The following is a 26,860-nucleotide window of genomic DNA, read 5'->3' as shown; positions in this document are numbered from 1 at the left end:
TATGAGAGCATTAGGCTTATGCTCAAGCTAGCTGCAGAAGAGAATCTACACATTAGTCACCATGATGTGAATACAGCTTTTCTGTACGGATCTCTAGATGAATCACTTTATATGCTTCCACCTGATGGCATACAGGTAAAACAGGGATTTGTTTGTGCTCTGAAGAAGTCCCTTTATGGTCTCAAACAAAGTGCACGGTGTTGGCACACAAAACTCACTGAAGTATTGTTTTCTCTAGGTTTTAAGCAAGGGAAAGCTGATCCATGCGTATTTGTCAAAGAGGAGGGGCAAAAGAAACTATATTGTTTGTTTTATGTTGATGATCTTTTATTCTTTTGGAAGGATGTCACAATGTACAATAATGCCCTAGCTCAATTGAAAGAGCACTTTGACATGAAAGATCTTGGTGAGGTAAACAACTACCTATCTCTGGAAATAGAGAGAGATCAAGATGGTAACATTCTAGTACACCAGTCACGTAAAATTGCTGATGTGTTAAGCAAACTAAACCTGATGGATGCTAACCCTGTAGACACACCGATGATAACAGGTTATCAGGTAGATGACACTGGAGAAGCATTTTCTGATACTACACTGTACAGAAGTGTGCTAGGCAAGCTAAACTTCATTGCCAGATGTTCAAGACCTGACATTGCTGTTAGCTGTAATTTGCTAAGCAGACAAGTCAACAATCCTACTGTTAAGGATTGGAAAGCTCTGAAACGCATAGCGCGGTATTTGAAAGGCACTATGCATTACAGACTGAGATTTAACAATCAGAAGTCTGGTGGTCTTGAGATATTTGCAGATGCAAGTTTTGGAAGTGACACTACAGACAGGAAAAGTACGTCTGGAGTTTGCTATAAGTACAATCAGGGTCTATTTGATTGGTCATGCAAGAAGCAAACAACAGTTAGCTTAAGTACTTGTGAAGCTGAACTGAATGCACTGTCTTATTCACTTAAGGATTGTGAATGGTTGTTACAATTGTGCAAAGACATAAAAATTCCTGTCAAATGTCCAATCCAGGTTTACCAGGACAACAAAGCATGTTTGGCTTTGCTGAATTCTGAAGGTTGTAAGCAAAGCACGAAGCACTTGCAACTGAAGTTGCAACATGCTAGGGAACGTATTCAAAAGGGACTCGTAACGGTGTCCTATATGCCAGGTAATGAAATTCCTGCTGATGTATTGTCCAAGATTGTATCAAGGGATCAACACTGTACCTATGTGCAGAAGTTGGGTTTGTACTGATATTGTACGAACACGCTGCCCAGTGATGTTCACAGAAAGGGGGAGGATGTTGGTTTCTGCTTCCTTCACTGAGCAGCGAAGTGCTTGTCACAAGACAATGTTTACATTCCACAGTCAAGTGCTGTTGGGTTTTCTCACGGGAAAGGAGACTGGATGTGACGTACACTGGTTTCCTGTTTTTCACTGTTCTTTGCAGTTCAGTGTTGATTCTCTCCGTGCTTTAGAGGAGAGAGGATGCCTTTCTCTGCTCCGGCAGAGGGAAGATGTTTTTCTGTAAATTACCAGCTTTGAAGTGTAAATAAAGTAATATAGAGCATGTTGGCACGTACTTTTCATCATTCCGCTGTGCACTGGACACTGCTTATCTCCAACAGACACATGCGCTGGGCGGAATTCTTCGCAGATTTCGACTTTCGGATAGAGTACATCCCCGGAGATTCCAATGTTATAGCCGATGCGCTATCCAGGAAACCGCAATATCTCGATGAAGCGACACCAGTAGCAGCCAGGCACATTTTCGCACCGCAGGCGTGGTCGTGCGCTGCCATCACAGTAGATCTGGACGCGGTGCGACGCGCGTTGCAAGTGGATCAGTTCGCACAGTCCAAAATGGAGGAGTTGCGCAGAGGTGTGCAGAGTGGCGAAGATTTCCAACTACGTGACGGGCTGCTAACTCGCAAAGGTGCCCTCTACGTACCAAGCGACGAGCTTCGCGCAAAGGTTCTGCAGCAGTTGCACGACGCCCCCAGTGCGGGCCACTTCGGCAAGGAGAAGACAATAGAACTGGTGGCAAGGGACTTTTGGTGGCCTCGGATGCGTGCAGAGGTAGCGGATTACGTCGCCAGGTGTGACACTTGTCAAAGGTCCAAGCCAGTACACCAGAAGCCAGCGGGGCTGTTGGAACCGCTGGAAACGCCACAGCAACCGTGGGAGAGGGTAGCCCTGGACTTCGTTACTGACCTGCCCAGCTCCAGAGGGAAGACGGCGGTACTGGTGGTTGTGGACCTGTTCACCAAGATGGCGCACTTCATTCCGTGCGCAAAGGTGGCGACGGCGGAACAGACTGCCAAACTCTTCATTGATCACGTGTTCAAGGTGCATGGGCTGCCGCAGTCAATCCTGTCCGACAGGGGGCGCCAGTTTGTTTCCAATTTTTGGCAGAAGCTTTTAGGTATCCTGAACGTCAAGATCAACCTTACGTCGGCGAGACATCCACAGACCAACGGCCAAGCTGAGAGGGTCAACGCGATCATGCAGCAGTACCTGAGATGTTACGCCAATCAGCGACCCGCAGCTTGGGTGGACTACCTGCCGATGGCAGAGTTTGCCTATAACAACACGAAGCACGCGTCCACGGGGGTGACGCCGTTCTTCGCGAACAACGGTCGTCATCCCAGAACCTTCCCGGGGTTCGGGGCACCGAGAGAGGGGGTGCCGCAAGAAGCCGACCAGTTTGCAGCGGAGCTGCAGGAGGTGCACGAAGAGTTGCGGAGACATTTGGAGCTGGCCAAGCAAGCATATAAGGTGCAGGCAGACAAAAATAGGAGAGCGGGGGAGGAGATCCAGGTGGGGGACTGGGTGTGGTTAGCCGCCCAAGCGATGCCAGCCAAGTCGTTGGCCAAGAAGAAGCTAGGGCACAGGCAGTTAGGGCCGTACCAAGTGGAGGCTAAGATCAACCCTGTAGCCTTTCGACTAGCCCTCCCCGAAGGTTCCAGAGTGCATCCGGTATTTCATAGGTCGGTGCTCACCCCCTACAAGGCACCGCACAGGTTTCAGGAGTCTGAAACAGTCCCGCAACTACACACTAAGTCACAGGAGAGGGAGAGGGCGCCTAGGGCCGAACCACTCAACGAGGTCACAGAAATCCTGGACTCGAGATGGGGGGAAGAGGGGGTAGAATACTTTCTAGCCACAGAGGGCACTCCAGCCAGTGCCAACGGTTGGGTGCCGGGCTACGCTTTAGACGAACCTCTTCTAAAAGACGAGTTCCATGCCCTTTTCCCGCATAGACCCATGCCAGCCGAGTACTTTGATGACTGGCTCTTTACGCCCACACTCTCAGGCAGTACTTTCCGGGGTTTTTCTTCAGCCGAGGAGAGAACGCCAGAATCTAGCCCGCCCAGGGGATCGTGCTCAGGGGTGGACACGGAAACCTCCTATTGGTGGGACGAGCAACCAGAGGAGGACTGGCGCAGGAAATGGCTGACGGGACCTTGGCCGGCAGCACCAGACGAGGTACCAATGGAAGAGGGAGAAGAGAACACTTTGGGTCAAGAACCCGAATTCGAACACTCATACACCGAACTGCAAGCAGAGGATATGGAGGTACACAACCTGTATCCTGCATCCACCTCCGAAGAGCTGCAGCTCCTACAACCTGCACCCGATGGGCAGGAGGGGGGAAGGGGGGGCTTCGAGGGGGGGATGGATGTCAGGGTTTCAGGGACAGAGAGCGAGGGGGAGGGGTCCCAGGGTGACGAGGAAGAGGACGACGATGACCCGAGGTTGTCAGTGAGTCCGTCAAGTGAATCCGAGGATTCCCAAAAGGGAGCCCCCCTGGTCAGGCCAAGGGGCAGTAGAGAGGGAAGCAGTCAGAAGCAGGGGAACGAAGAGGGAATCCCCAGTGGGGGTTGGAGATCGGGACCGGCCTCTCCGTCGGAACGGAGTGAAGGGGGTGGAGTTACCAGTGTGTCAGAAGGAGCAGAACAGGGAGCAGAGAGGGGAAGGAGTTCGGAGCAGAACGTCCTGCCAGAAGGGGAGGAGTGTAGTACCGAGAGTAGCGTAACGGTCAAAAGGAAGGTCAGAGGCAACGTACGCGCGCCAAGTTCAAATGTGGAGGCGCGCGGAAATGAGGAGAGCCCTGAGGAGGAGCCTGGTCCCAAAGCACGAAGGAGGGGGGAGCAGGCGTCAGAAGACTCAGCCTCGGGGGAGTCCCGAAGGGAGGGAGCACAGGGGGGCAGGAAGACCCTGCGGAAAAGGAAGGAGAGGAAAAGGTGGAGCAGTACAAGCCTCTTAAGCTGGTGCAGGGGCGGGACTGACTCAGAGGGGACTTCACACATCTAAGGGTAACAGATGCTGAGCCACGGAGCTTGGATGTAACGACAACAATGTTCTTCAATAAAACCTTTTGTATATAACTTGGACTGGATTTTGGTCTCTTGTGAGCTGGGACCTCGGGTGGCTCTGACAATAGCCATCTTCAAATATCTAAAGGGCTGTCACAGTGAAGATGGACCTGTCTTGGTTTCTCCTGCTCTGGAGCGTAGGACATGAATCAGTGGCTCCAAGTTACAAGAAAGGAGATTCCAATGAAAACTTAGGAAGAACTTTCTGATAGTAAGAGCTGTTCAGCAGTAGAACAAACTCCCACAGAAGGTGGTGGACTCTCCTTCCTTGGAGGTTTCCAAGCAGAGGTTGGCTGGCCACCTGTCCTGGATGCTTTAGTTGAGATTCCTACATTGCAGGGGGGTGGGTTAGATGATGCTCAGGGTCGCTTTCCATGCCTATTATTCTATGGTAGAGAAAAGGAACTCACCTGAAGACCTCCAGCCCCCATCCAGCAACGGCTGTGAAGATCCTTGGTGGCAAGTCTCTGGAAGGGTTAATGGCGTAGCCTGTGTTCATCCCCAGGGACATGCCGATGACTGCAACCAGCAGCCCAACACTCAAGGCATGGGTGCCTGGAAGAGCACCCGCATTCTTCAGGTCGTTGATGGCGAGGATTCCAATCAATAGCACAGCTGTAGCGATGAACTGCGGGGATGAGGCAAGGAAGGAAGGAAGGAAGGAAGGAAGGAAGGAAGGAAGGAAGGAAGGAAGGAAGGAAGGATGTAATAAAAGATGGCAGCCCAGAGGCAGAAGAGGCCACTCCAAAACAAGGTGGGGGAAAGTCCAGTGTGGGGACCAATGGGGAACAGTCATTACAACCCCTTTCCCTTGCTTGTTTACCTCTTAACCCACCTGAGGCAGACACCAAAATGGCGTCCCCCTTCCCTGCCAGGGAAGAAGTGGTGAAGGACGAAGGAAGGAAGAAAGATTGACATCAGGATCTGCTGCCCCAGTGGATCCTGCCACCTGAGGAGATCACCTCACCTTGCCTCATGGCTGGGCCGACCCTGTCTTACACCCCTGCATTCTGAAGACTGATTGGGTACATTTGTCTCTTAAGGAGGAGTCCCGTATGAGGACAATGGTCAAAGCTGTCCGTGTCTATTATCTAAAAGCCATAGAATGACTCCCTATGAAATAGTTGTGTTTTAACTGATAATCCCTGATAATCCTACTCTTTTATTCTTTTAGCAAACCACTTTGGGGTTTTTTTAAAAAAGTATATACGGTAACTTCAATGAACTAACTAAATAAAGTCAATCCTGGTGCACCAACCTCATTTATAAATCCACCCAAAGTCGACATGTACGGAGACGGATAGGTGGCAAAGATGTTTGCCGTGCCAGTGGGTCCTCCAACCGTCAAGGTCCCCCCAGTATAATCGATCAGGGCCTCTGAAAGGGAAGCAACCAAGATTACACCGTTCAGCAGCAAAAGCACAAATTGGAGAGGCTACAAGTGGACTTTTTGATCCAACCACTCTGCCCTTGCACAGACCCACAGTGTGTGTGTGTGTGTGTATGTGTTTATGAGAGATAAGGGTGTTCGTGTGTCACTGAAACAACTAAAAAATCATGTAGTTCTTCTTGCTCCCCAGCTATTTTAGTGGCTTTGTGAGGGGTTGGGGGTCAAGGGAAGTAACATACCATAATACAGTGAAAACGTTGTAGCAGAAGCCAAGAAGGATCCCACAAACTGGCCAATCACATACGCTGGAAGCTTGTACCATGGCAGATTCCCCACGACACAGTTTGCAAACGTAATTGCTGCATTCATGTGAGCACCTTCCAGGGGCAAAAGAAATGGCAGGAATGCGAGAGGAAATGATGATAATAGTAGTAGCAATAATAGCATTTACAAGCCACCCCTCCATCTTGCTAATTCTTAGAAGGGCTATCTTTGCAAAAACAAAAACACAACAAAGACCAATTCTGAGAGTGTTTGCTAAAAACACTACATAGGGAAATGCTAAGTGAAGGAAAATCAAAAGGAGAGCTTTCTCTCTTTTGGCTGTTTTCCTTTTCATTTAGTTTGTTTTTTATGGTATTGTATGCTGAACATTTTCAATAAAAAATAAAACAATGAAAAAAAGGAAAACAAGCCAGTTCCGCACTTCCATTCCGCACCCTCAGCTGCTAGAGGCAACTCTCAGCAAGGTGGTCCCCAGATTAAGGAAGTTGTTCTACGCCTCATGGAGTGGGTGTTGGGATCTGCTTCTTAATCCTGAGAACCGTGGTTCTGTGAGTGTAGAGATGGCCTCAATGTTGCATCAAGGCTGAATCTGTACGTTTCTAGACCTCCAGTGTGTGGAAGTTCTCCTTATTCTTTACAGAAATCAGTATAAAACAGGGATGTAACACAAAGATGAAAACAGCTTTCCTCAAGCTTGTGCTCAGATTATGGGTGCCCAGTGGCAACCGAGACGTAACATGACATCACGATGTGACATCAAGGGAAGTAATAGTGCCACTGTATTCTGCTCTGGTGAAACCTCACCTGGAGTACTGTGTCCAGTTCTGGGCACCACAGTTCAAGAAGGACACTGACAAACTGGAACGTGTCCAGAGGAGGGCAACCAAAATGGTCAAAGGCCTGGAAACGATGCCTTATGAGGAACGGCTAAGGGAGCTGGGCATGTTTAGCCTGGAGAAGAGGAGGTTAAGGGGTGATATGATAGCCATGTTCAAATATATAAAAGGATGTCACATAGAGGAGGGAGAAAGGTTGTTTTCTGCTGCTCCAGAGAAGCGGACACGGAGCAATGGTTCCAAACTACAAGAAAGAGGATTCCACCTAAACATTAGAAAGAACTTCCTGACAGTAAGAGCTTTTCGACAGTGGAATTTGCTGCCAAGGAGTGTGGTGGAGTCTCCTTCTTTGGAGGTCTTTAAGCAGAGGCCTGACAACCATATGTCAGGAGTGCTCTGATGGTGTTTCCTGCTTGGCAGGGGGTTGGACTCGATGGCCCTTGTGGTCTCTTCCAACTCTATGATTCTATGATTCTATGACGTTGTCTGCATCCGGTTTCTACTGGAAGTCACTTCCAAGACTTCGTAGGGCCTTGGAGGTTGTGTCGGAGCCTCACAGTGTGGGTGCTGAGCACCCACACGCAAAAACTGTGAGTGCCCTGACACCCAAGGCCAAGAGTTGGCACCAATGCTCATGCCCTCCAGTGCTTTGGGTCTACAGCTGTATAAATGACTAAGAATGTAAGAAGAACCCTGCTGGATGACTGTGTCCCTTGCCTGTCTAGTCCAGCACCCTCTTTCACAGTGACCAATCAGGTGCCCCTGTGGGAAGCCCAAAATCAGGAGGACCCGAATGCAAGGGCACACTCTCCTTGCGGTTTCCAGCAACTGCTGTTCAGAAGCATTGCTTCCTCCAGCTGTGGAGGCAGCACATAACCATCACGACTAGTACTGTTAACAGAGAAATCTGAGGGCTCCTTTGGACAAAAAACAAGGACACCAACCAGGAATACCAGAGCAAAACAACACCCAGTAGGCTTGGTCTTTATTGAAGACTGTCGCGACAGGACTCCCACCTGCCACCAGGTGGAACAAGATGGAAGCCCTAAACAAAAGAGCCCCCAAACCTTTATTAGCTGCTAATCCTTATGTTACACCCCCCCCGACTACATCACTCATACATCACGGTTACATCATGAAAGGGGAGGTCTGGTGGCAGTAATCTGAGCATCCTGGACCCTGCCCCATGGTTCCCCTTGCCCTCCACCAAACACCCATCGTGTAACAAAAGAGATATTTACATTTCCCTGTTTCCCAGCCAAGTTAATCACACCCTTTGGTCTTCATCTGGGTTTCTTATTTCTGGAATGGCTACCTGTCTGGCACTCAGGTATCAGGATGCCAGGGATTATCACTAAGGCAGAGGCGCTGCTGAGTAGCTGAGCTCACATGTCTATATGAATTTCTGAAGTTTTCCCTGTGAGCCAGTACATAGATACATTTATCAGGGAATTGTTACCTTTGGTATTGTGCAGCAAAGGCCCTTTGAATAGATAGGAAGAAACTGTGATGAAGTGTTTTGTGGGGACAAATCACAAAAGTGATTGTGCTGGTTTTGGTAGTCGGCTGCACATGCATGATATCTGCTGGAGGGGCAACCCCCCCCAACCTATACATACATTCCTGCAACATAGCCATCGATTGCCCTCTTGTCCTCCATGAACTTGTCTGATGCTCTCTTGGAGCCATCTATGTTGGTGGCCGTCACTGCCTCCTGCGGGAGAGAGTTCCACACTTTCCTTTATCTGTCCCAAACAAGCTTCCTTGAATGTCCATGAGTTCTAGTGCCATGAAAGAGGGATAAAAACTTTTCCCAAAGAGGTAAAATCAGTTATGATTAAATGGGCACAAGATGTAGGTCACAACGTTATGATGGTAGATTGGGAAAAATTATGGAAAACTGACTTAAAATTTACAGATTGTTCCCTATTGAAGGAGAATTATATGAAGATGATGTACAGATGGTACACAACACCAGTGCAGTTAGAGAAAATGTACAGAACTAGTTCAAATATATATTGGAAGTGTAAGGAAAAGGAGGGGACATTTTATCATATGTGGTGGGATTGTAAGGTAATTAAAAAAATTTGGGAAATGATATACAACAAATTGAAGAAAATGTTCCATTTAACATTTGTTAAAAAACCTGAAGCATTTTTGTTGGGGATTGTAGGGAAAGACCTGCCAAAAAAGTTGAAAAACATCTTCATGTATGCGACAACGGCCGCGAGAGTTCTGGTAGCACAAGGATGGAAGACTGAAGAAACCCCAACTAAAGAATCATGGCAAGAAAAATTGATGGACTATGCAGAACTGGTAAAACTGACATATAAACTATGGGACAAGGATAACTGTGACTTTAAGGATGAATGGGAACCCTTTACAAAGTATCTGAAGACGCAACAAAGCGAACTGGACTCCTTGGCAGGTTTTGAATAAACATTCACAAACTTTTTATTGATAATAATCAGTTAATAGTTTGAGGATCTATACAACTGTGTAACATGCAGAAAACAGCAGTCTCAGAGAAACCCAAAACTGGAACTGAGGGAAGTCGGGGTGGGGTGGGGAGGTTTTGTGTGGGAGGGGGGAGGGAGGAAAAATGCGAGGGGGGACAAGGATTGAAACTGCACAGTTGATATGAAAAGGGAGATCTTCCAGGCACATTATCTACCAGACTCACCTGAGATTCCACCAGCTACGTGAATTCCTAGCATGACACCGAATCCAAATCCCAGATTGATGCTCAGAAATTCCCCAAAGCTATTCTTTCCTATTACCACCTGGGCAATAGAGCCCTGTCCAATAACCTGTGGGGGAAGGGGGAAGAAGAGAGACCCGTATGTGTCAAGGTATCCATCGTCATGGTAGCAGGACAACATCACCCGTGCAAAGATCACTGGTGTTGAAGCGAGCACAATTCAAAGTGTTGGTGCTGACCTTTAAAGCCCTAAACGGCCTCGGTCCTGTATACCTGAAGGAGCGTCTCCACCCTCATCGTTCAGCCCGGACACTGAGATCCCGCGTCGAGGGCCTTCTGGTGGTTCCCTCATTGCGAGTAGTAAGGTTACAGGGAACCAGGCAGAGGGCCTTCTCGGTGGTGGCGCCTGCCCTGTGGAACACCCTCCCAGCAGATGTCAAGGCAATAAACAACTATTTTACTTTTAAAAGACAACTGAAGGCAGCCCTCTTTAGGGGCTGGGGAAACCCAGCTAGATGGGCGGGGTATAAATAATAAATTATTATTATTATTATTTTCAGCTTCAGCTTCATTTGACTGGTCAAGTTGTACTGATGTCTGATTATTGTCTTCCAAAGCAACTACTCTATTCACAATGTAAGAAAGGAAAGTGAAGGGGGCCACTAGCGGCGCATCAGAAGATGGCTGACAATAACATCTCTCCGACCCACACAAGGTAATTTGGAGGCTGTGATGGGAGTAATAGCCTCCCTACCCCCCCAGGATTGTGTGGGGGGGCTGCCCTTGCCTGCTGTGCCCTATACCACCCGTGAATTTGAGGGGATGGGGGCACTAGGCAGAATGCCCTTCTGTGGATATCGGCGCTCCTGGATGCTGCCTCTGATCCGCGCCTCTAGCTGCAAGAACTTCAAAAGAAACGATTAGGATGAAGCGAATGCACATATTTCAAGGAAAGAGGGGGACTAAAGACTGCTAACAGAAGAGATCTCTGATAAACGAGACGAGTCGGAAGAACAAGAATTAACCAGATGAAGACACACCAAGACTCGGTATGGCAAAAGGACTGGATGGGGGAGGGGGGGAAAACTTTCCTTTCTTTCCTCTATGTGATTAAACAAGAATCCCCCCCCCCCCACAAGTCAGAAATGTCGTTTGAAGGACTTAAGCTGTGGATTTATGTCTGTGTGGAGATAAACTTTCTAACCAAAGCATGCTTTAAGAAGAGCGTGGAATGTATAAGGGCTTTGGAATGACGCAGTTAAAAATACCGTTGCCATATTGGGAAGTTCTGTCGGAGGACTTAAGTCTGGGAGGAGAAATAGAGAAATAGAGCTGTTTTTATATTGTGGGTGAAACTTCTCAGAGGGACTTAAGAACGACAGTTCTGTGATTAATGATGGAAAGAGCGATGTTATTTATGAATGCGATGATATATGGAAACCATCTCGATTTGAGGATTGGATGAACGGAAAATTCACACAGGATTATTATTGGTGTTTATCGGCTTAAGGAGATTATCAGAAGAGATCATAAAGAAAAAAGAGAAAATATACGAACAAGATGAGATACGGAAACAGCAAGATAAGACTGGATAGAATTATGAACTTTGTTTGGACTGATTCGGACATTAACACAGTAGCAAGAAGATGATCAGAATCCCCCTTCGGAACTTGAAATATGGGTCCCCTCAACAAAATTTAAAATTCGGCTTTGTAATTCGGAATTTATGTGATGTGATGTGATTTGATTTGATTGGTCGGTTAATAAAAAATATTTTTTTAAAAAAAAAAAGAAAGGAAAGTGAAATACTGGTGGTCAACAGAAGAGGTTTAAAGACACTTTCAAAGCAAATCTTTAAAAATGTAGTATAAGCACTGATAACTGGGAAACACTGGCCTGCGCTCCAGTTGGAGAACAGCCTTTACCAAAGGTGTCATGGGCTTTGAAGACGCTCGAACTCAGGACGCAAGGGAGAAACGTGCGAAGAGGAAGGCACACTTGGCAAACCCTCACCGTGATCAACTCCTGCCCGGAAACCTATGTCCCCACTGTGGAAAGACGTGTGGATCCAGAATTGGCCTCCACAGTCACCAGAATTGGCCTCCACAGTCCAGAATTGGCCTCCACAGTCACTCATTGTTAAAACTGTGTTTATGGAAGACAATCTTACTCGGCTAGGAGGGATTGCCAAAGAAGAGCTCTAACCCACTGAGCTGTCCAGGCTGACATCAATGTATGACATTTACAGACCACCCTTTCTTCCAAGGAGCTCAAGGCCGTGCACATGCTTCTCCTCCTCATCCCCACAACACTCCCGTAAGGCTGAGAGACTGGCCCGACGTCACCCAATGAGGTTCGTGGCTGAGTGCGGATGTGAATCCTGGTCTTCCAGGTCAAAAGCATATTAGTCATACCTTGGGTTGAAGTAGCTTCAGGTTAAGCATTTTCGGGTTGTGCTCCATGGTGACCCGGAAGTAACGGAGCGCGTTTCTTCCAGGTTTCACCGCTCGTGCATGCGCAGATGCTCAAAATTACGTCATGCGCATGCGCAGAATACTGAATTTAATAGCGATGATAATGGATTAAACAGCCCTTGCAATAATAATACTATATTTTTTGCTGGTTAGATAGTTATAAATAAATATAGCATTGTATGAGCTGTTCTTGAAGAAATGTTCCCCATTAAGTTGGGCGTAACGGTGCTTTTATCAGATGCTTCCTCTAAATCATGAGACAATGAGTTCTAATCCATAACCAATTAATACAACCAGATACCTAATGCAAATAGAAGTTCAGTACGAAAAGTCCTCCCCTGTTTTCTCCCATAATATCATCTTTGAGTCGGGTTGTTGTTTGCTATTCCAAATATACTGTTTAGCATACGAAAGGTTTGCTGATCTTCAGGTGGATCACTAAACATGGTTAATGAGCAGTGCTCAGGTCGGTGGGTCACAGCCTGTGTGTGGGAGACATTGATCCTTCTTGTCCAGAACAAGGGGTGGAGATGACCATTGCCGACTCTGTATGCCTTTAAAGCACCTTTGAAGCCTATCCTTTCCCTCAAAGAATTCTGGGCCCTGTAGTTTGCCCCTCTCAAAGTGACAGTTCCCAGCAACCTTTAACAAACTACAGTACAGAGGTACCTCGGGTTACAGATGCTTCAGGTTACAGACTCCGCTAACCCAGAAATAGTACCTCAGGTTAAGAACTTTGCTTCAGGATGAGAGCAGAAATCGTGCTCCAGCGGCGTGGCAGCAGCAGGAGGCCCCATTAGCTAAAGTTGTGCTTCAGGTTAAGAACAGTTTCAGGTTAAAAACGGACCTCCAGAACGAATTAAGTTCTTAACCCGAGGTACCACTGTATCCAGAATTCTTTGAGCGGAGGGGAATGTTCTTTGAATGTGCTTTAAAGATATAGTTGGCACACACAACACTGCAGTGTTCAGAAGAGCCCCGAGGCAGGATCAGACCTAACAGATGCATTTTTGCACACACACTGACAGACTGGAGAATCGTATCTCAGAATTTAGATATGTGCACATTTTGAGGGATGCCTGTTTTGGTTCCGCTAATGTTTTGCAAACTTGATGAAGTCTGCTTCTGATGCAGACTGGGTCCCCTTCCTGTCTCCTTCCTCATCCACATGCATCACTTTTTCAGGAACAAGAAGGGGGAATGCATGCCCCAGCCTTTGCCACCCCCCCCCTCGAATGACCCCTGCACCCTCCACCCCTGTCCTGCTCACCATCAGGATGAAGGTGGACAGAGCCTCTGCCAGTCCCTGTCGGATGGTTTCATTTCGGATTGTCAGCCAGCCGATGACTTTCTTCAGCATCTTGGTCTCCGACAGGCAGGAGATTCAGTCTCTGTTGGGAAGGCAGATGTCATAACTCCTGGTGGCACAGAGTCACTGTCCTCTCTTCCCCAGCCCTGACTGATGCCTGGTTAAAGGGTAACAAGGCAATTAAGCAGCAGCCTGATCTGCAATCTTCTCCCTCCGCCCTTCCTTCCTTCCTTCCTGCCTTCTTGCATAAAACTGTAGCATTGGACGGAACTACGAGGGTCATCCAGTGCAGAAAGGTTTTGCTGGACGTGGGGCTCAAACCCACGGGCCTGAGATTAAGAGTCTCGGGCTCTGCTGCAAGAAAGGATTTAGTTATACAAGACCTAGGTTTCAAACGGAAGTGATTGAAGGGAAAGTGAAACTACTGAAGGCTGCATACAGTGTACTATTAGAATGGGAGACGAAAGTTGAAGAGGTAAAATCAGTTATGATTAAATGGGCACAAGACGTAGGTCACAACATTATGACGGAAGATTGGGAAAAATTATGGAAAACTGACTTAAAATTTACAGATTGTTCCCTATTGAAGGAGAATTACATGAAGATGATGTACAGATAGTACACAACAGCAGTGCAGTTAGGGAAAATGTACAAAACTAGTTCAAATATACAGTGGTGCCCCGCAAGACGAACGCCTCACAAACGGAAAACCCGCTAGACGAAAGGGTTTTCTGTTTTGGAGACGCTTCGCAAAACGAATTTCCCTATGGGCTTGCTTCGCAAGACGAAAAATGTCTTGCGAGTTCCTGCAGGGTTTTCCCCCTTTTTTCCCACTTTTCCTAAGCCCTAAGCCACTTATCAGCTGATCCGCTAAAAGCCGCTAAACCGCTAATAGCGCTAATCCGCTAAGCTGTCAATGGGCTTGCTTCGTCAGACGAAAAAAACGCTATACGAAGAGCCTCACGGAACGGATTAATTTCGTCTTGCGAGGCACCACTGTATGTTGGAAGTGTAAGGAAAAGGAGGGGACATTTTATCATATGTGGTGGGATTGTAAGGTAATTAAAAAAATTTGGGAAATGATATACACCGAATTGAAGAAAATGTTCCATTTAACATTTGTTAAAAAACCTGAAGCATTTTTATTAGGGATTGTAGGGAAAGATATGTCAAAAAAGCTAAAAAACGTCTTCATGTATGCGACAACGGCTGCGAGAGTTTTAATAGCACAAGGATGGAAGACTGAAGAACCCCCAACTAAAGAATCATGGCAAGAAAAATTGATGGACTATGCAGAACTGGCAAAACTGACTTACAAGCTACGGGACAAGGATAACTGTGACTTTAAGCATGAATGGGAACCCTTTACAAAGTATTTGAAGACACAACAAAGCGAACTGTACTCCTTGGCTGGTTTTGAATAAACATTCACAAACTCTTTACTGATAATAATCAGCTAAATAGTTTGAGGATTTATACAACTGTGTAACATGCAGAAAACAGCAGTCTCAGAGAAACCAAAGACTGGAACTGAGGAAAGTCGGGGGGTGGGGGTGGGTGGGTTCTGTGAGGGGAGGGAGGAAAAATGGGGGGGGGGAATAAGGATGATATGTTTCTGGATAATATGTTTTGTTTTAATTTTGAATAAAAAGTTATTTTTTTAAAAAAAAAGTCTCAGACACTGCCGACTGAGCTATGCATAGTCGTTCCCCTGTGAACCACAGAAGCAATTTATCATCTCTGCCTGACGACATCAGCTGCGCTTGGAAGAAAAACAGACCCGCCTTAAGGGAAGCCCGCATGCATAGGATCCGAGATGAGACCCAAGACGCCCAAAGAAAAGAAAAAAAGGAACTACACTAAGCAGTTGAAGAGCACCGTGACCCCCCCCCCCACCTGTGAGCTTCATGGCCCAAAGGGAATTTGAGCCCCAGCCATCCAGGCCCCAGACCGACATTCTAATCCAGTGTGTCTTAAACTTGGGTCCTCAGCTGTTGTCTGGACCCAGGGTTGAGAAACACTGCTCTCACCACTACGCCACACCACCTCTACTCTGACTGACTGGCTGCTGCTCTCCAGGGCTTGAAGTGGCATGGTCGGGGTCCCTGAGTGTCATCTAGTCCACCCCCTGCAATTCAGGAATTGCAGCTGAAGATTCCCTGACAAATAGCTATCCAGCCTCTGTTAAAAAATTTCCAACCAAGGAGAGACCACCGCTTTCGGAGGGTGTTCGTTTCTACGTTTTACTGTCAGGAAATCCTTCCTAATGTTTAGCTGGAATCTCTATTTGTATACTTAGAATCCATCAGTTTCTGATACGTCATGTTTTCTTTTTAAGTCCTCGTGAAAATTCATCAGCGTTGTAGTGTGATTTTCTCCTAATACACACAGTTTTGCAAAGCATCTTTCCCTACATTTGTGTATGTTAGTTTCACCAATATATGCATTTCTGTGCACACTTCACCCTGGCCAGTGCATTTTTGTAGGAATTAATTGGCTGGAAATATGAAATTCTAAGAAGTGTGAATTTTGAAGGACGGCTGTGCTCTGCTTTGCATTTTGTTTCCAAGACTGTGGATGGGGCAGGTTCTCCTTTAAATGTGAATTCCTCCCCATTTCTGTGTCTAGTGAATGTGTATATTTGCAGGAACTTGTCTGTGCTTTATGAGGGATAAAGTTCTATCACTTCTGCAGCCAGCAATTCCAGGTTAAAAACATAGCATGAAAATTTACGGAAGTCCACTAGGGGGAAGTGCCATAGCAAACAGCAAGCACTTTCTCTGAAGCGCTGCATTACCTGATGAAGACCACCTTGTCTATCATGGGCATTCAGTTGCAGAAGATTTGTTCCTTCTTTGCATAGTATTTGCATTGCTACTTCTGGAGTTCTGGATTGTTCTTGCTCCTTATTAAATAGTATCCATCTTAATTCCCTCCGCACCCACCCTGCTCAAAGTTTTATCACTGATTTACGATGGACATAAACACTTCAAAAGCTGTATGCTGCTTTCTGGCTGAAAAAAAAATATGTTTACTATGCACAGAGCAAAGTAACAATGCTAGCCAATGGCAGTAGGGAGCAAACGTCCAGACCCAGAAATACACACACACACACACACACACACACACACACACACAATAAGGGCATCCCTGGGTTTCCCTTTATATAACCTCACAGCTTTTGGAAAGACCATGTTTAGTGTGCACGCAGGAGCCAGGCCCTGTGACCAAGACTGGGGCCTTCCTAAGTTTGTGCTGAAGACGCAAGGTGTGGCCTCACAGGTGAGGCCAATTGGTAACTCACAGCACCTGGTGGCAAGAGCTGGGAAGGGATATAAGGTCAGCATTTCCCTTCAGCTCTTTGCCACAGCAACACGTTCCCTGCCTTGCTGTGTTTTGACTCCTTGCTCCCTGGATCCCTGACTTGGTGACGCCTTACTTCTTGATCCTCAGACCCCCGACTTCGTGACTCCTTGCTCCTTGGACCCCTGACTTCGTGACTCCTTGCTTTCTGACCCTCGGACTCTTGGCTTCTGGACTCATGTTCCTGCTCCCACCCCGCCATCTTAGAATCATAGAATCATAGAGTTGGAAGAGACCACAAGGGCCATCGAGTCCAACCCCCTGCCAAGCAGGAAACACCATCAGAGCACTCCTGACATATGGTCGTTAAGCCTCTGCTTAAAGACCTCCAAAGAAGGAGACTCCACCACACTCCTTGGCAGCAAATTCCACTGTCAAACAGCTCTTACTGTCAGGAAGTTCTTCCTAATGTTTAGGTGGAATCTTCTTTCTTGTAGTTTGGATCCATTGCTCTGTGTCCGCTTCTCTGGAGCAGCAGAAAACAACCTTTCTCCCTCCTCTATGTGACATCCTTTTATATATTTGAACATGGCTATCATATCACCCCTTAACCTCCTCTTCTCCAGGCTAAACATGCCTAGCTCCCTTAGCCATTCCTCATAAGGCATCGTTTCCAGGCCTTTGACCATTTTGGTTGCCCTCCTCTGGACACGTTCCAGTTTGTCAGTGTCCTTCTTGAACTGTGGTGCCCAGAACTGGACACAGTACTCCAGGTGAGGTCTGACCAGAGCAGAATACAGTGGCACTATTACTTCCCTTGATCTAGATGCTATACTCCTATTGATGCAGCCCAGAATTGCATTGGCTTTTTTAGCTGCCGCGTCACACTGTTGGCTCATGTCAAGTTTGTGGTCAACCAAGACTCCTAGATCCTTTTCACATGTACTGCTCTCAAGCCAGGTGTCACCCATCTTGTATTTGTGCCTCTCATTTTTTTTGCCCAAGTGCAATACTTTACATTTCTCCCTGTTAAAATTCATCTTGTTTGTTTTGGCCCAGTTCTCTAATCTGTCAAGGTCGTTTTGAAGTGTGATCCTGTCCTCTCGGGTGTTAGCCACCCCTCCCAGTTTGGTGTCATCTGCAAATTTGATCAGGATGCCCTTGAGCCCATCTTGCCCCCGGTTCTGACGTCCCCAGCCGGGACTTCGATCGCCCATGAACTGGACCATGACAGGATGGCCATTTGTCATGGATGCTTTAGTTGAGATTCCTGCATTGCCGGAGTTGGACTAGATGACCCTCAAGGTCCCTTCCGATTCCACAATTTTCTGATTCTATGAGCAAAGAACTTTCCTCTGATGCTACCCCACAGATAACAACTCCTATCTGTCCCTGCCAGCCCTCATCTGAGCTACCCTGAGCTCTTCTCCCTAGGAGGGAGGTTGGGCAGAGAATGAGTAACTTACCCAGGTGACACACAAGGTGAGCGTTTCGGCCAGAGATGGATTTGAATCTCCCCCGTCTAAATCCATTGCTCTTTATCATGATGCTGCCGCACCCAGATGTCTCTTCCTTGCTCCTTCCCTCTCAGCTTCCAGCTCCCCGAGTCCCAGCACCGCTTCGACTCCCATGGGGCTGGAAGGTACCCAAAGGCCATCTACTCCAGCCCCACCTGCAATGCATTTCCTCCCTCCAACAAATCACTCTGGCCAGCTTTTCTGGTTACGTTCACCGGGGGGGGGGGGGGGGGGGAGAAAATGACTTCTCGTGCTTCAAAGTTCACTAGGGAGAAGAGACACCGTCCAGTTGCCAGTCCTCTGAAACAGCACGGCTTGAGCCGACCTCTTCAACGTCCGAGGTGCCGGAACAGAGCGCAGGTTCCATCTGTCATAAGGTCTATTATGGGCTGGCGCTGAAGTCACAGTGGCCTCTGCCAAAGCTGGGTTCTTTTTACAAGCCATTGAGGTTACCAACCCAGAAGCTTGAGCGGTTATAACTATTTTTTAAATTTTATTTTATTGTTTCAATATTTTAAACATATACAGTCATACCTCGGGTTACAGACGTTTCAGGTTGTGTTTTTTCAGGTTACGGACTGCCGAAACTCGGAAGTACCGGAACGGGTTACTTCCGGGGTTTGGCAGTCGCGCATGCACAGAAGCGCTAAATCATGCTTTCCGCATGCGCAGAAGTGCCGAAATGCCGAATCGCAACCCGCGCAGCTTTGGGTTGCAAACGCTGCAGGTTGCAAACGTGCAACCCGCACAGAACACGTTCACAACCTGAGCATCCACTGTATAGCCAAAACACAATGTTGTCTTTTCTCTTAATTTTTGTCAACTTCCCCCCCTGTTTTCCATGGAGATGATGTTTTTCTCCTGCTGTACCCCTTCTAGCTGTCAAATCATAATCACAATATTATAATCTAATTACTTCTGCTGCTCATAGCTCAAATCCTGCTCACGAGTTCAGCATACTATAATGTGAAAAGAGCCTATTCTTCCACAAAACACTCATCATTAGATTCTCTTAATTTTTCTGATAATTTTGCCAGTTCTGCATAGTCCTTTATCTAACTTATCCATTCTTTGGAACTTCTTTTTCCTTCCATTTCTGCGCATACAGAATCTTAGCTGCTGTTGTTACATATAGAAACAACTTTAATTATCATTAATAGCAGGTCACCACAACCAAAAACTGCAGTATCTAGTTCACCATTGCAATGATAAACCCTAAAAATATAATTGAGACAAGACGAATTAAGGAAAATTCACCAGAAACTATTCACTTTGGTTGTTGTCAAAGGCTGTGGACATGCCGTAACATTACAGCACATGACCCCCCCCCCAAAAAATCATGGGAACTGTAGTTTACCCCTAAACACAGTGCTATAGGTCCCAGTGCAACACATGACTGGCTTGTCGTAAAGATCACTGCGTGCAAAAACTTGCAATGCCAGAAAATGATGTTGAGCCTAATATTTACCCTGCAATCCCAACCACCTTTCCCAGAAGAATGTACGACACCCTGGACACAGCTATACAGCTCCAAATGGAACGTTTTATTTAATTTTAAATATATATTTTTAATTGATTTTTCATTAATAACCAATATGAGCCACATTATTACAATATCAAATCATGCCAAATCATAATACAATTTATAAAGCCAATTATACATTCCAAATTAAACAAATTGGGTGACTTCCCATGTTCTGATCATCCGGAGATCGTTATTCCTAAATCCTGCACAGAATCTCATATATAATCCAAATGCACCAATTCCGATCTTGATCCTTTCTTCTGTTTTTGCAGCCACTGGTTGTAATGACTTCACTCGTATTCAAAAAATCCTTCTCCATTAACTTGCAAGAGGGATTTAACACCTGCAGTTTTCTGTGTAAATAATTTTTCCTTTGTACTCCCTTTCCTGTTATAATCCATTGTCCTTCTTGCGGGTTGTCTCCCTTGAAGAGCTGTTTTTCCAAACTGCGTCAGAGCCATCGCCATCTTGTTTATTGGGGCCAAAAGTATACTGGCATCAGGCCATGGCGCAGGGCTGACATTCAGCTCTTTCTTCTTTAATCTTCCCTTCATTTTTAACAAGCTGATGTCTCACCAAAGCAATTATAAATCCAAATTAATGCTCTCCATAGGAGACAGTGCCACAAAACCTCACAGTATTTTACACAGTCTTTCGTTTGAAGAACTCCATAGGTAGATTCTAAAGTTCTTGTAAAGTCCCTGTTGCATTCCATTTACAATTCTAATCCAATAGTAAATTCAATCCATTAATAGTTTCTTGGTTCATCTTCAGTGAAGGTTTGCCGGATCATAAATCAGCAAATATAATGTAAATAAAGTATATATATAATGGGAGTAGAGAGCACATTGGACTTGCTGTCAGCTGTGTTATCTTGTTAAAATGATCCATGACAATATTTTTGTTAAGTAAAAACAGAATATAAAAGCAGGTCAAAGTAGGCCAACATCCTCTGCCTCACCTTTTCTGATACCTTCCTGAGTAAGGAAGGGTCGATTTGGAGTTGGCTAGGCAGGCAAATGAAACTCAAAAGCCCGCATCTAATTTGTCAGGAAGTCAGTGCGTACAATGAAATTATTCAGTGTTTGATCTACTCCAGGATAGGGCCAGAAGGAACATGATGCCACCACCTTTGGGAAGCTGAGCAGGTCTAGATCTGGTTAGTGCTGGGTCAGAGACTGCCTGAGAACCGCATGTACGCTACTTTGGGCTCCATGATGGAAGAGAAGGTTAAGTGCGAGTAAATAAACATGTAAACATGAGCAGCTAGAGATCAAATGTTGCTAAATGACAGCTTTAAGCCATTTCTCTAGCTCTATGAGGAGTACCTAAAGGCTGGCTGCCAACCTGTGAAAATGAGATGGTGGTGCCTAAAAGCACGCCATGATTTTTCCAGCCTCCCTAAAGGACCTGAAAAGGTTGTATCCCTAAGTTATCATTTGAACTCTTTCACTTCTAGCCCTCTCCCCAAAGTTACAAACAGACCCCCAATCTCATTTTAGCCCGTTGCTCCAAAGTCGTTCCAAGAAGTTGTTCTCTGCACACCATCTCTTCTAGATGCTGAAAGGAAAGATCTTACTCAGCTCCCATGGCCAGAGGGGCACAACGAAACAGAGACTAAAATCTAGTTGGAAAGATTTAGTTTAAATACATCAGCTGAAGACCTATGTATGCAAATTAGTTCCAAAAAGATGTGAGCATATTAGTACCAAACAGAAATCAACAGCAGATTATATATACATGAATCTTGGGAAAGAATAAAGCATATGTGGATGATGAAGAAGAAGAAGAAGAGTTTGGATTTGATATCCCGCTTTATCACTACCCGAAGGAGTCTCAAAGCGGCTAACATTCTCCTTTCCCTTCCTCCCCCACAACAAACACTCTGTGAGGTGAGTGAGGCTGAGAGACTTCAAAGAAGTGTGACTAGCCCAAGGTCACCCAGCAGCTGCATGTGGAGGAGCGGGGAAGCGAACCCGGTTCACCAGATTACGAGACTACCGCTCTTAAGCACTACACCACACTGGCTCTCACACTGGATGACAGTAAGGAACAGCATATGCAGATAATGATTACATGGAAAACAAAACAGCACCTGTTTATGCAATTACTTGCATATACTGTTTCTTATACAGTACACTGCTCCCTTCCTCATGATTCATTTACTGTATTTGTTGCTCTATAAGACTCACTTTTTCCCTCTTAAAAAGTAAGGGGAAATGTGTGTGCGTCTTATGGAGCGAATGCAGGCTGCGCAGCTATCCCAGAAGCCAGAGCAGCAAGAGGGATTGCTGCTTTCACTGCGCAGTGATTCCTCTTGCTGTTCTGGCTTCTGAGATTCAGAATTTTTTTCTCTCTTGTATTTCTCCTCCAAAAACTAGGTGCATCTTGTGGTCTGGTGCGTCTTATAGAGCGAAAAATACGGTATATACAATATGCTGTTGTTCTCTCTTTGATATCTTTATGCTCACATCGTTCATGAACTAAAATCCATTCACTCATCTCAAGCGACTCTCCCCAGCCCCTCACAACAACCCTGCAGAGTAGGGCGAGGGGCGAGAGAGAGGGAGGCTGGCAGGCCAAGGTCCCCCCGCCCTGGGAGTGGGGGCTTCCCCCGTAACCCCCGGGCCTGGCTCCGCACTCGGTGGGGCTGGTTTCCTGAGGCAACGGAGGCGGCTCTCTGCACATGCTCAGGAACCACGGCAGCCTTTGCCGTCGTTTATCACCGGCCTGCCGTCAAATTACGATACAATACGATCATCTTTATTGTCATTCTCCCATCCAGAACCACGAAACTGAAAAAATCTATATAAGACATTAAAAAACCAACAAGCCTGTTATCCCAGCTATCCCAACCTGGTTAGCCCCATTTTTAAATACAATATACTGCCATAAAGACTCCTTGCACTGCATTTAAAAACAAAATCACATTTGAATAGAAACTGTTTCTCAGACGGCTAGTCCTAGTCTTTATAACCCTGGACCTTCTTCCAGAAGGCAGAAGCTGAAAGAGATCGATAGTTCCCTGGGTCCTCTGGTGGTCCTTTTTTATATGCCCGTGGCATTAATTGCATCAAAGATTTTTGCAAGAATTTGGGCCCACTATGCTGGGTGTTGTTTAATAGCTTCCGCCGGGATCAGATCGGGCCCTGGGGCTTTATCAGTTTTCAGTTTAGCAATTAAGTCTACTATTTCCTCCGGGTCAGTATCTGGCCATATGGGTATGTGACATGAAAGAGTATCAGAAAGAATGTTAGAGATAACTGTCTGGGAGAAATATTTTCTTAGAAAGAGACCATTTCCGCCCCCTGCTTTTCCTTCTCATCTCCCACCCCCTGACCTCAAGTCCCTCCGGAGGTAAAGATACAGCCCTTACTCCAACAAGCAGCCACACCCGCCATCATGAAACAACCGCCACTCCCAGCGTCCATCTGACCTGCCACGCCCCCCGCGCCTGACTCTGACCTCCGATTGGCTGATGGGGCCCGGGCTTTGCGCAAGCAAAGTGTTGTCGGAGGAGCTGGCCAATGGGGAGGACTCAGAATGGGCGGGTGGAGAAAGGGAGGAGCAGGAGGAGGAGCCGGCTCTCCCATTGCCTTCTGGGAGTCGTAGTACCTGCTTTCCATTCCTCCCCTCCCTACAGAAGGGCCAAATGGAGGCAGTGAGAGATTTTACTTTCTTGGGCTCCATGATCACTGCAGATGGTGACAGCAGTCACGAAATTAAAAGACGCCTGCTTCTTGGGAGAAAAGCAATGACAAACCTAGACAGCATCTTAAAAAGCAGAGATATCACCTTGCCAACAAAGGTCCATATAGTTCAAGCTCTGGTTTTCCCAGTAGTGATGTATGGAAGTGAGAGCTGGACCATAGCGAAGGCTGATCGCCGAAGAATTGATGCTTTTGAATTCTGGTGCTGGAGGAGACTCTGGAGAGTCCCATGGACTGCAAGAAGATCAAACCTCTGCATTCTGAAGGAAATCAGCCCTGAGTGCTCACTGGAAGGACAGATCCTGAAGCTGAGGCTCCAAGACTTTGGCCACCTCATGAGAAGAGAAGACTCCCTGGAAAAGACCCTGATGTTGGGAAAGATGGAGGGCACAAGGAGAAGGGAATGACAGAGGACGAGATGGTTGGACAGTGTTCTCGAAACTACCAGCATGTTTGACCAAACTGCGGGCAGCAGTGGAAGACAGGAGTGCCTGGCATGCTTTGTTCCATGGGGTCACGAAGAGTCGGACACTATTAAATGACTAAACAACAACAACAACAACACACAGATGTAATTCAACCAGTGTTTAATTGCTTTTTAATTGTTGATTTTCCCGCCTGGCCCCAATATTTTTAGCTTGTCTTATTTTCATCCGTGAGCTGCCTTGAGTCCCCGTCAGGAAAATAAATATGTGATCATTCTAATAATAAATTCAAGCCCGTCATTTTTCACCCCTATATACAATGCTGGCAAGAGAGGAAGGCCACCTATAACTTAGAGTGCAGAGGTGAAACAATCATATGATCCTTGGATGAAGGGTGTCATAGAAATTTGATGAATTTATTTTTCTTTAATAAATATAACAATGATATTGCCTTGACCTGCTTGGCAAAAAAATCTCACACGGCTTTTGGATTCAGCAAAACCCAGGGGGACCTCAGTGAAACTGGAAGGCCATACCTGCACACACCTGGCCCATTGTCCCAGGCCAGGTGAGCAAGAGGTCTCCTTTCCACTGACATCATTGCACTCCTGATGTTGCCATAAATAATGCTGTGACCTCATGTCTCCAGGGGCTCGGGGGCCCCTAGCAACGCTGGTGAGGAGGAGCCACATTATCAGAGAGTTTTTATTTCCTTTTGCCCCCTGAAGATTACGGATCACAAAGAGGCGAAGGAGAATATCAGGTAAAATAATTCCTGCGCATTCAAACAGGCTGCCTCTGGTTGCTAACCTTCATTCTGACAGATTGTTAGTTAACTGCCCTGGATACTTTCCTTTTTTTGTGTATTTTATTCCCTAAAGGAATAAAATAAATTGTGGGGTTGGCCAAATAACAGCCCATCATGATAGTGAGATTCCATAAAGTTTGGATTCAATTTGCTCCAGGAGTTGCCGTCGCTTGGCCCCAGAACGTGTTTTCAGCCCTAAAGAATCTCAGTCTTAGGACAGGAGAACTAATGAAGGCAAGGAGGCCTCTGAACATATGCAAAGTGCCTTTCCTTTCACCACTTGAGTTGCAGCAAGCAGTTCCTACCCCTTGTTGCACACCAACCCAGTCACCTTCTTCTTGCTGCTCGAGCCTGACACTCTGTGACTACGGGAGACGCAGGACCCTTTTGGGGTGTCGATGCTGTGAACCCCTCCATCGTAGCCTCAGGTTGCATAGATGTGTAAATAAACCACAAATCCTCAAGACATCACAGTCTCCACTGCCCCCTTAATCCCAAAAGGAAACACAAGCCTGGGTAAATGCCAGGAACCCATGGACTCTTGCACCACGGAGATTGGGTTGGCATGCAGCAATAGGGAGGGATTGCTTGCTGCCCCTCAAGTGGTGAAAGGAAGGGGGTCCAAAGGGGTTCCAAAGAGCAAACCAACCAGGGGGCCATTTCCTCTCTTGCAGGATGACCTCCTTCCTGAAGAAGCTCCGGGGCCTGAAAAAGAAGGACCAGGAAAGTAATGAAAACATCCAGGAGAGCAACCAGGGGCAGCGGGACAAGCTGGAGGCCCCGTCATCTAGTCTGCAACAGAGTGCCACCCACGACCCGGCTGGCCGGAGAACCTCCCAGCTCTTGCCCATGCTGGTGAAACCTTCTCAGTCACCTGCGGAGGCCAGGAGGAAATCTCAGGCCCCTCCGGTAGTCTTCCCAGAGCTGGTCCAGCGTCAGATCAGCACTGTTCAGCCAGTCAGCAGCAGGCAGGACTCCAGGCAGCAGCGGCAGTTGTCCCTGGGGAAAAAGAAGAGCCCTGAGGATTCTGGGCCAGTGTTCCCAGGTGAGTAGGCAGAACCAGATCCCTTTCGGGTTTCCCTTGGCAAGGCCTGCGTCATCCGAGGCCGGGTCTCTCTTGGTTTCCTTGATCTCTGGGCGCAAGTCCCACCCCCCCTCCTTTTTAAGAGGCGTGTAACATGGAGCAGGGACTTACGGGTGGCTGCCCCTGTTGTGTTCTGCATTGCTGGGGGTTGGACTAGGTGACCCCGCAGGTCCCTTCAAACGCTAATGTTCTATGATTCCTTCTCAGTTATGGCATGCATCCGCTATCTGCACTTTCCAGAAACCATTTTTCCCAGTTTGGTGAAAGGGGACAAATTCAACACAGCGCTAAGCAGATTGCTACATTAGCTCAGACATTTCTGCTTTCCTGGCGGGACAACCTACCCGCTCCTTCCCCCCTACATGCTTTGTTCTGGGGGTTCGCCTGCCCACCCCTGAGCCAATTAGGGGGTGCTTGGGGGCATATGGGGAGAAGAGAGGGTGGGGGAAGCCCAGTTGTCCTAGCAGAAGTCCAGGGTGCATGGAACGTATACACAGGCTCTGTGCCACAACATGGGGGAAGTGTCTTGTAATTCTGGATATACAGGCGTTTACAGTGAAGAGCAACGACTAAGTAGTACTAGGAGCCGTGGGGAGCTCTTTCATTAGGAGGTCCATGATGAGGGCTGGAAATTACCCTCAGCACCCCAGAAAGACCCCTCCCCTGAAAGTTGACACCAGTATGATAGACACCAGTTGGTGCCATTTGAAGCATGCAGAGATGATATGGTGCGGCAGCCCTTTGGGGCTGCCATTGCCGGTCCGAGGAACTGAGCCGATGCGGTCGTTCTGTGGCCCCTTCTCCATGACCTGCTTCCTGAACCTTTGTCCGGATCCATTTGTCAAAGTTTGTGAGGATGTTGAATGAGGTCCGCGACTGAGCGCTTGTTCCGATTCGTTCGCAAGGAGATGAGACAATGTCACATCAAGCAAATGCTAGCTCCCACTTTGCATTCTAGTTTCGCTGTCACTTTTCCCAGCATGAAAAATGTCCAATTTGGAGTCGGTTGTGGAGCGGGAAGTAGGTTCGTTGTGCAAATCGCTTTAACCGAGCGACCTGACTCTGCTGACGTGCCATTGAATCCCATCTGGAAGGAGCAACTGGAAGCCCCCTG

At 47.0% G+C, this 26,860-nt stretch overlaps 2 protein-coding genes and 1 long non-coding RNA gene across 7 annotated transcripts in view; 1 reads left to right on the top strand and 2 right to left on the bottom strand.

The window, feature by feature from the left end:
- LOC310827165 (aquaporin-7-like) overlaps window positions 1-23,116 on the bottom strand; it is a 33,551-nt gene extending 10,435 nt beyond the window's left edge. Inside the window, exons 1-6 of one of the 2 annotated variants that reach the window (XM_083702941.1) lie at window positions 23,096-23,116; window positions 13,336-13,456; window positions 9,574-9,700; window positions 6,009-6,146; window positions 5,638-5,756; window positions 4,790-5,007 (exon numbers count right to left, since the gene is read on the bottom strand). In XM_083702941.1, the coding sequence (XP_083559067.1) occupies window positions 4,790-5,007; window positions 5,638-5,756; window positions 6,009-6,146; window positions 9,574-9,700; window positions 13,336-13,425 (692 nt within the window). In that variant the 5' untranslated portion in view covers window positions 13,426-13,456; window positions 23,096-23,116. Of the gene's footprint in view, window positions 1-4,789; window positions 5,008-5,637; window positions 5,757-6,008; window positions 6,147-9,573; window positions 9,701-13,335; window positions 13,457-18,143; window positions 18,748-23,095 lie in introns of those variants that run through there. The other variant, XM_083702940.1, reaches the window with a different exon arrangement.
- The window catches only part of LOC310827201, an 88,633-nt gene that overhangs the window by 13,805 nt on the left and 47,968 nt on the right, over window positions 1-26,860 (bottom strand). The window lies entirely within an intron of this gene.
- LOC310827062 (maestro heat-like repeat family member 5) overlaps window positions 23,984-26,860 on the top strand; it is a 29,388-nt gene continuing 26,511 nt past the window's right edge. For all 4 annotated transcript variants that reach the window (XM_083702619.1, XM_083702621.1, XM_083702620.1 and 1 more), the window contains exons 1-2: window positions 23,984-24,617; window positions 25,337-25,707. In XM_083702619.1, the coding sequence (XP_083558745.1) occupies window positions 25,338-25,707 (370 nt within the window). In that variant the 5' untranslated portion in view covers window positions 23,984-24,617; window position 25,337. The remainder of the gene's footprint in view (window positions 24,618-25,336; window positions 25,708-26,860) is intronic.

The sequence above is a fragment of the Podarcis gaigeae genome, assembly GCF_964106915.1.
Source record: "Podarcis gaigeae genome assembly, chromosome: 11".
NCBI lineage: Eukaryota > Metazoa > Chordata > Lepidosauria > Squamata > Lacertidae > Podarcis > Podarcis gaigeae.
The sequence above is the reverse complement of the archived record's forward strand: the minus strand, read 5'-3'. Positions and strand labels throughout refer to the sequence as shown.